Here is a 12,408-nt window from a genome sequence, read left to right on the forward strand (position 1 = left end):
AAGGGGAAAAGTTCCTTCCTGTCTACCCTATCTATGCCCCTTAATTTTATACACCTCAATCATGTACCCCCTCAATCTCCTCTGCTCCAGGGAAAATAACCCCAGTCTACCCAATCTCTCCTCATAACTAAAACTCTCCAGCCCAGGCAACATCCTGGTAAATCTCCTCTGCACTCTCTCTAGTGCAATCACATCCTTCCTATAATGCGGATTCCAGAACTGCACACAATGCTCTAGCTGTGGCCTAACCAGCGTTTTATACAGTTCCAGCATAACCTCCCTGCTCTTATATTCTATGCCTCAGCTAATAAAGGCAAGTATCCCATATGTCTCCTCAACCACCTTATCTTCCTGTCCTGCTACCTTAAGGGACCGGTGGACATGTACACCAAGGTCCCACTGATCCTCAGTACTTCCCAGAGTCCTACCATTCATCGTGTATTCCCATGCCTTGTTTGTCCTGCCCAAGTGCATCACCTCGCACTTATCCTAATTAAATTCCATTTGCCACTGATCAGCTCATCTGACCAGACTGTCTATATCCTCCTGTAATCTAAGGCTATCCTCCTCACTATTTACCACCCACCAATTTTCGTGTCATCTGCAAACTTACTGATCAACCCTCCTACATTCAAGTCTAAATCGTTAATGTATACCACAAACGCAAGGGTCCCAACACTGATCCCTGTGGAACCCCACTGGACACAGACATCCAGTAACAAAAACACCCCATAACCATCACCCTCTGCTTCCTGCCACTCAGCCAATTCTGGATCCAATTTGCCAAATTGTCTTGGATCCCAATTGTTATCAGTCTCCCATGCGGGACCTTATCAAAAGCCTTGCTGAAGTCCAAATAGACTACGTCAAATGCATTGCCCTCATCTACACACCTGGTTAGCTCTTTGAAAAATGCAGTCAAATTGGTCAGACATGACCTCCCCTTAACAAAACTATGCTGACTGTTCTTGATTAATCCCTGCCTCTCCAAGCGTAGATTAATTCTGTCTGATCTGATTGTGGCTTCAACTCCACATTCCTGCCTACCGTTAACCTTCGACTCCCTTGTTAGTCAAGAATCTATCTACCTCTGCCTTAAAAATATTCAATGTCTCTGCCTCCACTGTCCCCTGGGGAAGAGAGTTCCAAAGACTCACAACACTGTCTCTGGGAGGAAAAATTTCTCCTCGTCTCCATCTTAAATGGGTGACCCCTTATTTTTAAACTCCGTCCCCTAGTTCCAGTCTGTCCCACAGGGGGAAACATCCTTTCAGCATCAATCCTGTCATTAGCTGAGCATCTGTGTCTTACCGAGGTGATGTCCCCTCACTTCTGCATTAGTGGGAAAGCTCCCCTCCGTCATTCTCTGTTCTCCTTCTCCTCTTGAAGGCTTAAGATCCAGTTCTGTTGAGCCAATTTCTTGCCGCGAGGCACTCGGAATGGAGCAGATCCGTCTGTGTGCCTCTTTTCCCTGCCTCAGATATTGCTGCTCCTTATTTTTGGGGTCCGTTTTGAATGACCTTCTTGGCACACTCCGTCTTCACTTTCATCCACGTCATTGTCCCTGCCTTGGGCAACAATATTCCTCCTGGATTCCCATTCCTTCTGAAACCTGTTTAATTTTGGGTTCTGCTGAAGATCTAAGTGACACTCTGATGCCTCTCTGAGCAATTCTTTTGCTGCTTTGTTCCCATCCTCAAACAGTTGATGGGTGAGTTTAGCCTCTTTGCTGTGCAGGAAGATAACTTTGTCGGAGGCAGTTCCTTGCCGCTGGAGTGTGTCCAGTTCCTTATCCAGGGTGCTCAATTTCTCTGTCATTATGTGCTCTTCAGTCAGAAGCTGCTGCTTAGAATTTTCGATGTTACGCATCTCGAGTATAAAATTCAGCCATCCATTTGTGCTTTCCAATGAGTTCTTCAAGTTGCTGCTCAAACACCTTCCTTTCTCTCCTCGTCTTCAGCTTCTCTTCCTCTATCTGAGTAGTAATGCTTCTATTCTTTGCTTGCTCTCTCTGCTCACTTTCAGCTGTCTTTTAGTCGAGCTTGACTCTGTTCATACTGGAAATGCAGCTGCTTCAGATTTGCTTCCCTGGTGTTGCAGTTCCCCTCCAGGTGAAAGATTTCCTGATTTAACTCATCAAGCTCCTTTTCCATTGCTCCTCGGTGTGCCTGCAACTTCTTCAGTTCCTCATCGTTCACCCTTTTTTCTTCAATTAAGGTCTTGATTTTTTTCACAATTTCTCCAATGTGGGGTTCCACTTTCTCCCCTAGCTCCAGCTCAGTCAGCAGCCCCAGGGGGTCGTCCAACGTCAGAGCAGTTTCCTGGTGGCTCCTGCCATCTTGTCTTCACTCGGAAAGCCTATATAAAAGATACATTTCATCCGGGCCTGGAGATTTATCTACTTTTAAGCCTGCCAGGCCACTCAGAACCTCCTCCCTTTCTATGCTAATTTCTTTAATTATATCAGTCCTTCTGCCTGTCCTCCAGTCCTCTGGCACCTTTCCTGTGGCCAGAGAGTTATTGAAAATTATCGCCAGCACTCCTGCTATCTCCTCCCTTGCCTCACTCAACAGCCTGGGTTACATTTCATCCCGGCCTGGAGATTTATCTACTTTTAAGCCTGCCAGGCCACTTAGAACCTCCTCCCTTTCCATGCTAATTTACTTAATTATATCACAGTTCTTCTGCCTGATTTCCATACCCATGTCGTCCCTCTCACTTGTGAACACCGACACAAAGTATTCATTCAGAACCCTACCTACATCTTCTGGCTCCACACACAAATTACCACTATGTTCCTTAATGGGCCCTACTCTTTCCCTAATTATCCTCTTACCCTTAAAGTACTTGTAAAATAACTTTGGATGTTCCTTTATTTTACCTGCCATTGTTTTTTCATGTCTCCTTTTTGCTCTCTTAATTTCCTTTTTAAGATCCCTCCTCGAGGGCTTCCGCTGTTTTGAGCCCTTGGTATCTGCCATAAGCCTCCCTTTTTCCCTTTACCCAATCCTGTACATCCCTCGAAATTCGGGGTTTCCTGGATTTGTTGGTCCCACCCTTTGTCGTTACTGGAATATGTTGGCCCTGTACTCTCCCTATTTCCTTCTTGAATGAGTCCCACTGCTCTGACGCAGATTTACCTAAAAGTAGCTGCTCCCAGTCCACTCTGGCCAAATCATGTCTGATCTTATTAAAATCGGCCTTCCCCCAATTTAGGACTCTTGATTTCTGGCCCATCCTTGTCCTTTTCCATAACAACCTTGAATCTATCGGAGTTATGATCACTATCTGCAAAATGCTCCCTCACGGATACCTCTACCACTTGCCAGGCTTCATTCTCTAAAATTAAGACCAGGACCACCCCGTCTCTTGTAGGACCTTCTAAGTACTGGCTTAAAAAGCTCTCCTGGATGTATTTCAAGAATTAAGAATTTAGACTATAATCTCTAATCTCATTTTGTTTATTTTTCTTTGCCTATTTGTCTTAATCACGTCTTCCTCTTGCTTTCGGGTGGCAGCTGTTCATTATTCTGCTATTCACAACTCCTGTAGACACATCTTTTGTTCCTTTACTTGTTCCGTTACCACTCCTTTTGGCTTTGTCCTACCAACTCTTGTCATTTAATTTTCCTGTATCCATTCTATAACAACCTGTCCTCTAGTTCTTTTTCAACCCTTCCCCATTTGACCTACTTAAAGCTATTAGATTTGTCCATTTTCCAAGTTCTGATGAAAGGTCACAGCACTGAAACATTGGGCAGAATTTTATGTTCATTGGTCGGGCAAGCCCGACCAACTCAGCGTCAGGCGGGAGGCCGATTGCTGTTGAAGAAACAAGCCACGTTGCCATTTTCCGCGGGCAGGCAAATTAATGCCCGCCCCGTGGGTAAGCAACTCCTGTGGAGAACGGGAAAATAGTTGCGGGGCAGGTGGCCTCAGACTGCCGGTTCCAATGGGGAGCCAGCAGCCTGCATAAAGAGTGGCCAGGCAGCCTGCTTGAGGCAGTGCACCATGGCCACTTGTGGAGAGAGGGAGGTAGGTCCGAGTGGACAGCAGCATGAGCAGGATTGGAGGGAGGTGGGGGGCAGGCTGCAGGAGATGCCAGTGGGGGGGGTCACCGTGCCCCCCAGTTTTCAGATGCATGCCTTGCTGTCCTCCTGCAAGAGGTGGGCATCCATCAGCAACTTCTGTATCCGGAGGAGGAGGGCTCCTCAAGTTACCAGCCAGCTATGGGAGGAGGTGGGTTATGCTGTAAGTGCCCATGATGATGTGTGGGGCACTGGCACCCAGTGCAGGAAACGATTCAATGATTTGCTGCACTCTGGAAGGGTGAGTACCATGTCTGTCTTGGCCATTTGACCCAGAAGGCAGCATAAGCCTTTGACCCCCCCCCACCCCCTCCCCCATGTCTTGCTGTTGTTACTGCATAGGGCATCTGTCGCACGCTGGGTGGGCAAATGGGTACTGACCATGCTTATACCAGCCTTATTGGTTGAGGAGAAGAAGGGTTCTCCCCGCAGCATATGTTGGTCTTTGTGGCATTTGAGTAGTCTGGGGGCAACCTGCAGGGGAAGCCATATGATACATACTCAGAACTCCAACACGTCATATTGATGGTAATGAGATGGTCCAAAGGGAGCCCCAAGGTATTTTGGGCAAGTGCCATCTGCTGGCTTCGGTGCCGCACCTAGTTGCGCCTCCTTGCCATGGACGCTAAGAGCCATGTGCTATTCAAAGTGATGGACGCTGAATGTGTCCAAGGTGGCCGCTGGGGGAGGGAGTTGGGAGCAGCCGTACTATCTTCTGGGCACTGATCACCAGTAGTGTGGACAGGAGCCACTGGAGGCCTCAGATGGTGGTTGGGGTGCAGCGTGCGCGTGCAGACTACATGAGCAAGCAGCCCCAATAAATCCTCTTCTCTGTTTTGCAGGCAAAAATGCACCACAATGCCCAGGAGCGCCAGAGGACTGGAGGTGGGCATGCTCTCCTGCAGCGCCTCATGCCTTTTGAAGTGCATGCCTTTGAGCTGGGCAGGAGTCAGGAGGCCAAGGTGGCTGGGGGTGGTAAGGCTGAGGTCCAGCGGGCAGGTATTTGAGGTCCACAGTCCCATCCACTCTGTCTGCCCACCATCCAAACCACTGATGGTTGCTGCAACCGTTAATGTTGAAACAATGCTTATTCACTGACTGAGAAACTCTGACGTGTGGGTCATACAGAAGGGACCCTCGTCCCCTTGAGGAATCGCGTCTCCACCACCTTCCAAAGTCATCTTATCCCATTTGTGACCACTATCACCATGGTCTCACATGCCATTAGATTGCCGCTGCATACCCAAAGACTTATTGCATCTTAGGGGGGTTGGAACCTCCACCACCCTTTCAGCCAGTGCGTCCCACATTACTTTGTCCAAAAGGTTCTCCGCACCTCAGCTGTGAACCTCATGGCACTCAACTTAGAAGAATGCCACCATGTTACTCATCCCTGAGCCAAGGGGAAATGCTGCCTTCTGCCCACCCGGTCTATGCCCCTCCTTACAGAACGAAGGCCAATAATGTGACCTCTCAATCTCCTGTGATTGACGGCAAATGTCGCTACTGTTTGTGATGTTTCCTCAACCCCGCAACTATCCAGGACACAATGCATCCAGGTTAGGGACCTCTGCACTCTCCACACTCCAATGGTACATAACATTCCATGTGGCATTCCTGAGGGCATCTGACCAGCCTGTCTGCATTGCGTTTAATGTTTGGGGCTCGTCTTGACTCTTTTTCAACTCACCAATGTTCTTCTCCTCGGGGTCTTGAAGGGTGAGCAACTTATGAGGTTGGGGGGGAAAGGGATGAAAGGTTGAACTGACTGTCCACTAACTGATGCACTGTCCTTGCTGTTAATTTTAGCATCACCACCAGAGCGACCTGCACCTCAACTCCACCGACCCCTCCACACCTGAGGGCCAACATGTGCAACTTGCGGCACATCATTTCAGCCAGCTAGGCACCAGCGCAGACACACACACACCTTGGTGGGTACTTTATGTTCGGCTAGTGTCCCAGGTCACAGTGCAGAGGGCACATCATGATTGCTGGAGGAAATGGTAGGGGCAGAGAGTGCTGATGGCTCCAGCTGCCGGAGGGCTGCAGGGGACAAGGCACGTGCTGAGTCCGGCACTGATGACGAGCCTCTGGAGTTGTCCCCATTGCAGCAGCTGCAGGACAGGCAGCAGGAAGTGCGTTTGCATCTGGCAGGGTTGCATGAGGGAATGGTTCAGTTGCTCTCTGTGACGGAGGAGTCTAGGCAGAGTGCACGTGAAGAACCCGCCCTCAGGGCAGAGCATCAGGATTCCTTCAATGAGAGATTGGCAACTCTCATAGAGAGGGGTTTCCACCAAATGGATCAAATATGATTGGGTTACGCTCTGACCTGCAAGCCCTCACAGCAGTTCCAGCCACAGGTGGTGTATTCCATTGTGGGAGATGTAGTGGACACTAAGCGCCAGCACTCAGTGCCTATGCATCTGCGGTGTGCAGGGAGGTAGATTTGAACCTCATGTCGGTGCAGCAGCTGCCTGACATCGCTGCGAGCTCCTCTCATGGTGCTCCGGATGTGGGCAGCAGCTCCTCCGCCCCTCTGCCAGTCAACATTTCTTCCGTTGAGGCTGCAACAACTGGGAAGGTGCCAGTTCAGGAGCTGGCCACTCCCTCCTAGGTGGGGCCATCACAGGCTCCATGGGCCAGAGGACGCCCGTCAAGGTCATTGAGTCTAATTGGACACCAGAGTCAGCAGGCTGTCTCTCAAGCCACTCTGAGTGATGGGGCAGCACCTGGACGTAGCATCCGAAAATGAAAACATAAGGCACCTTAGGCACTCCCCGGGTATGTCACTGGTAATTTTGTGTTGGCCTTAGAATAGGGACCCCTTTTTGTAAGATTGTCGAATAATCATGTGGGCTTTAATTGTGGACAGAATAAAGTCCACCATGGCTGAGCGTCTTTTCATTGTGGTGCTTTTTTCATTTTCACATAATTATCATGAGTATTGGAGTGGAGATTGACTTTTCTGTACTAAGGCCTCATTTGCAGCTGAACAGATGGAAGATGTGGCACCTAAGCGCCACGTGTGGAAGTCCCAGGCAATGCTGCTCCTGCTGATCCATGTGTGTGGAGCTAGCTGAAGGTTCTTTGGATTAAATTGTCGCGGGTGTCCCTGCCTCCTTGGTGTAAATGCGGGTCATCGTTCTGCCCCTGATCATCGCCCTGTGCTTCCTCATCCTCTGAGGCACTGCTGGATTCATCATGTGCAGCCTCATCCAGGGCATCAAGGTCTTCATCATCAACTGTATCCCCCCTTTCCAGCACAAGATTGTGCAGAGCGCAGCAGACTACCACTATCAGAGAGATGCGATCTGGGGGTACTGGAGTGCGCCCCAAGTGGTCCAGGCAACGGAAGCGCATCTTGAGAAGACCGATGGCGCTCTCCACCTTGTGGTGCCCTGGCTCCTATTGTACCGATGCTCAGCTTCTGTTCTTGGACGGTGTACTGGCGTCATGAGCCATCTTCAGTGGGGATAGCCCTTATCACCCAGCAGCCAACCATCCAGCTGAGCTGGAGCACTGAAGAGCCCCGGCACCTGAGAGTTTCTGAGGATGTAGGGGTCGTGGGAGCTGCCTGGGTACCTTGCACAGACTTGCAGAATCAGCATCCTGTGATCACACACTATCTGCACGTTCATGGAGTGGAAGCCCTTCCTGTTGACAAAGGCACCGGGCTCACCTGCTGGCATCTTGATAGCCACATGTGTACAGTGTATTGCACCCTGGATGCGGGGGAATCCAGCAATGGCCACTGGTTCGCTGTGCCTGACTTGTGTGTTCACAGCGAAAGTGGATAAAGATAGATACCCATCTGAACAGAGCGTCTGTAACCTGCTTGACACATGTGTGGACAGTGATTGGGAGACACCAAAAAGATCACCCACCGAGCCCTGGAAGGAACCACAGGCATAGAAGTGGAGGGAAACTGTGAGCTTCAGAGCCGCTGGCATGGGGTGTCCTCTCACACAGTTAGGGGATATCTCAGGGCCAAACATCTGACAGATATAGTTGACTGTCTCCCTTGAGTGTCGGAGCCTCCTTCGGCACTGCACCTCAGTCATATTGAGGTAGCCGCTTCGCCACCTGTATACCCTGGCAGCAGGAGAGTGGCATCGTCTGCGGCCATTTGCACCTTGGACAACCTCTTGGCCCTGCATCCCTTGTGCCTGCGCCTGGACATCTATAGGTGCCTCCCTTGGAGGCTGATTGTCCAGTCCTGGCCTCCTCAGGGGAGCTGCCTCTACTGGAGAGGTCAGAACACATAGCCCCAGGCTAAATGGAGGCCTCTGGAAAGCTGCAAGGCCGAAAAAGAAGGCTGTCTGCAGAATGCTTTCACTTTACACAAAAACCTCTTGAACATCGATGAGAACTACTAACAATCACACAAGTATGTTTTAAACACTTTCATCAATTATAACTTCGTGAAAAACATGAACAACCCCTCCGAGTCCACATATCCCAACATTGCAAAGGTTTTCTTAAATAATCTCCTACCCGCCTTCCCATTGGGCTCATGCGTCGACCTGAAGTTCGCATGGGCTCCTCAAAATCATACACAATTGGCAAGTTAAGGGGCTTAACGAGCCCAATTAATGGCAGGTGAACTGAGTGCGCCTGCCCACCGAAATATCGCGATAGCACGCGCTGGCGTCAGTCCACACGTCAGCCAGAAAATTCTGACCATTACCTCCGTATCTCTCTCCACAGATGCTCCTAGAAGTGATGAGTATTTCCAGCATTTTCTGATTTTACTATAACTATCAAGGCTGAAACTGAATCCAGGTTTCATAGGGAAAGGACAATAGCCCTTCATTAACAACAGGAAAACTTTTCTTCTATTTAGCAATAATTTAAATCCAGTTCTTAGTGATAAAAATATGCGCTTTTTTTCAGTAAGTCATCAGTTCATGCATTTTTATCTAAATGTTTAAAAATTCTTGTAAAGAGCATTTACACTGTAAATGAGATGGTGATAAAACAGAATTTAGCTAGGCATTGACCCTACAGTTATAGTGTAAATAAAACCTGAACTTGTATTCAAAGCATCTTGTCACACTGGAGTGAAGGAATGCCATTCCAATTCAGTTCAGAGCCCTTAATTCCGCAATACGTTGCAAACGAAAATTACTTTCCAACAATGTCAACCTTATTGTTTTACTATATTAAGTGTTCATTTAAATAAGTCTTAAATAGAGTTTCTGCTCAAACTAGTTTACCATCTAGTTAACTTCAAAAGTATCCCAAAGTGCTTAGCACAAAGTGAGAAACGGAGATATAGGCAGAGAGAGTTAACATGGATTTTGAAAACATGGATTCTGGATCCCCATTGCTCCTCGGTCACTCCTGCCTATGGGTCGATTCTGGCACCCAGGTATTTCTCTGTCTCTCCTGGTGGTACGTAGGAGATCGGACCTCCTTTCAGTTGCCAGTTGGCGATGCTGCCAGACCTGCTGAGTTTTTCCAGGTAATTCTGTTTTTGTTTTGGATTTTGAAAAGGCTTTTAAAGACGGGAGAATTTAGAAGAGGAGCTTCAGTTAAGGTTGTGCTGCCAGTGAAGGAAGGGGGCATTGCACAGTAGGACAAAGTTGAAGGATGGACGGATGCAGGTATGGAAATCTAGATTGATGAAGTTGCAGTGGTAGTTTGGGACGAGGTTGTGGAGGCATTTGAAAACAGGGACAAGAAGTTCAAATTCAATGTAAAACAGAATTACCTGGAAAAACTCAGCAGGTCTGGCAGCATCAGCGGAGAAGAAAAGAATTGACGTTTCGAGTCCTCATGACCCTTCAACAGAACTAGGTGAATCCAAGGAAGGGGTGAAATATAAGCTGGTTTAAGGTGTGGGGTGGGGGAGAGAAGTGGAGGGGGGTGGTGTGGTTGTAGGGACAAGCAAGCAGTGATAGAAGCAGATCATCAAAAGATGTCACAGACAAAAGAACACATAGGTGTTGAAGTTGGTGATATTATCTAAACGAATGTGCTAATTAAGAATGGATGGTAGGGCACTCAAGGTACTGCTCTAGTGGGGGTGGGGGGAGCATAAAAGATTTAAAAATATTTTAAAATAATGGAAATAGGTGGGAAAAGAAAAATCTATATAATTTATTGGAAAAAACAAAAGGAAGGGGGAAGAAACAGAAAGGGGGCCTCCATCCCCACCCCCTTTCTGTGACATCTTTTGATGATCTGCTTCTATCACTGCTTGCTTGTCCCTACAACCACACCACCCCCCTCCACTTCTCTCCCCCACCCCACACCTTAAACCAACTTATATTTCACCCCTTCTTTGGATTCACCTAGTTCTGTTGAAGGGTCATGCGGACTCGAAGCGTCAACTCTTTTCTTCTCCGCCGATGCTGCCAGACCTGCTGAGTTTTTCCAGGTAATTCTGAAATTGTTTTGGATTTCCAGCATCCGCAGTTTTTATCTTCAAATTCAATGTGTTGGGGGCAATGTGCCAGCTAATCTGCACATAAAGTCTCAGGGAGCAATGAGGCAAATGATCAGTTAATCTTGTTTGGTGCAAATTTCCAGGATATAATGTTTTATTTTTACTTCAGATATTCAATATTAAGAGAGTTGTCCTTTTATCTCTATAAAAAGTCAAGAATACTGAAATTTGCTGTTGTGAATTTCAGAACTGAACTTGACTCTTAGGGTTCGTTGAAACCATTTGACCTGCCCATAAAAAGGAACAACACCTGGTGGTTAAATATTAATCTTACATCTGCACAGAGCCTTGCATTCAAATAGAACATTGACATCAATAGCATGATAATCAACCCAAACAAAAAACCTTACACTGATCCAAATTGCAGAGAAAGAGGTTTTACTATGTGTAAAGTTTTCAATTAATCGGCACCCTTAACCGGAGATTTGATTCATACTTTAGATTAGAACAAGAGTCACAAATTGGAGTTTGTCATTCGCGTTGATAATGAAGTGCTGCTGTGTGTATGCTTGGCAACAATCCAGGGACCCTGCTGCCAACAAGAACAACTTTCCCCAAAATTTTCACAAACCAGCTCCTAATGAGGTTTAAGAGCCCCATGGTTAAGTTTCTGTAATAAATCCTGAATAACACCATCATTACCTGCAATTTCTCTTATTTCTGACAATGGCTTGAAACTCTGCATTGTGCACTGAAGAAACCCCCAATTACATTATGACAAGCAGACTGATTCACAATTAGCAATGTTGCTTTTTTAAATGAAATCATTCATTTTTATAAATACCTAGGGACCTGTGATTTGAGTTAGCACTCCATAAATTTCTGGAGTCACATGCCTCATCTGGCAGAGTCACTGGAATGCATTAACCTTCAGAGAAATACAGGGCAACATTTGTAAACCCAGAATAACAAAAGCAAAACAAGCTTTGAAACTTCCAATCTGTTGCAAAGAATGCTAAAAGACAGGATTGGCAGATCAATAACTTGCACATTACTCAAAAACTGTTGGAATTGTACAGGTTCATCAGCATCTGAAATCATAAGAATAGTTGGGTAGTTTGGGAGAGATCCTTCATGTGATGAAGACTCCTAGACAAAACATTTACCTACTGTTCTGTTTCAGATGCTGACACAGGTCAGTTGGGGTTTTTCTTATCTCAATTCCTTGTATATTCTTACTGAAGAAAGTCTGTTTAGGAGAACGCTTCTGTTCATCTGCATTTGCCAAGTGTGAAAAAACACTACAGGAAAAATGTGTGGGGCCATCACACGAGGTCAAATGCTTTAAAGTCAGAGCCACACAGATCTCTGTAATAGGGGGAAGCAAAGGAAAGCAGAAGTATTATGCATACATTACAAAAATCAAAGGGTGATAAAAGGTACATCGGAATGTTGCCAACAATAAATCACATAAAACATCTGGAGCTGTCCCATACTTTTTCATCAAGGCTGCTTATGAGCTGGGATCAACAATGTTAACTACTTTGTAATTAGTGCCAGGAGTAAACTTCCTGCTTTAGTAGAAATGGTTACTTCCATCTGTTTAAGATACTCAAAAGATGAACTACTGTTGTCAGTTTATTTAGTGCATTGTTAACAATGTTATAGGGCAAACAAAATCACAAGTGTGCCAATACACTTCAATGATGTGCGATATATCTCTTGTGAAATATTCTAAACTCATCATCTTAAATTGTTCCCACCATTAGTCGTAGTCTTCTAACAATCAGTATTTGACCCCAAGGTGTTCTGAACACATTCTAATGTTATCGCTTGCTGACATACGAGCCTTGTGCAATCAAAGGCACCTCCATATATAAGCTCCCCGCCCTCAGTACAACTGACGGTAGTACGGATTCCTGTTTT

The 12,408-nt window shown here is 46.8% G+C and overlaps 1 protein-coding gene across 8 annotated transcripts in view; it reads right to left on the reverse strand.

The window, feature by feature from the left end:
• wars2 (tryptophanyl tRNA synthetase 2, mitochondrial) overlaps positions 1-12,408 on the reverse strand; it is an 86,871-nt gene that overhangs the window by 52,129 nt on the left and 22,334 nt on the right. The window contains exon 1 of one of the 8 annotated variants that reach the window (XM_041211765.1): positions 8,586-8,702. The exons of 5 other annotated variants lie outside the window; for them this stretch is intronic. In XM_041211765.1, the coding sequence (XP_041067699.1) occupies positions 8,586-8,627 (42 nt within the window). In that variant the 5' untranslated portion in view covers positions 8,628-8,702. Of the gene's footprint in view, positions 1-8,585; positions 8,703-12,408 lie in introns of those variants that run through there. 2 more of the 8 variants (XM_041211762.1, XM_041211768.1) reach the window with 2 other exon arrangements.

The sequence above is a fragment of the Carcharodon carcharias genome, chromosome 18 (genome assembly GCF_017639515.1).
Source record: "Carcharodon carcharias isolate sCarCar2 chromosome 18, sCarCar2.pri, whole genome shotgun sequence".
Lineage (NCBI taxonomy): Eukaryota > Metazoa > Chordata > Chondrichthyes > Lamniformes > Lamnidae > Carcharodon > Carcharodon carcharias.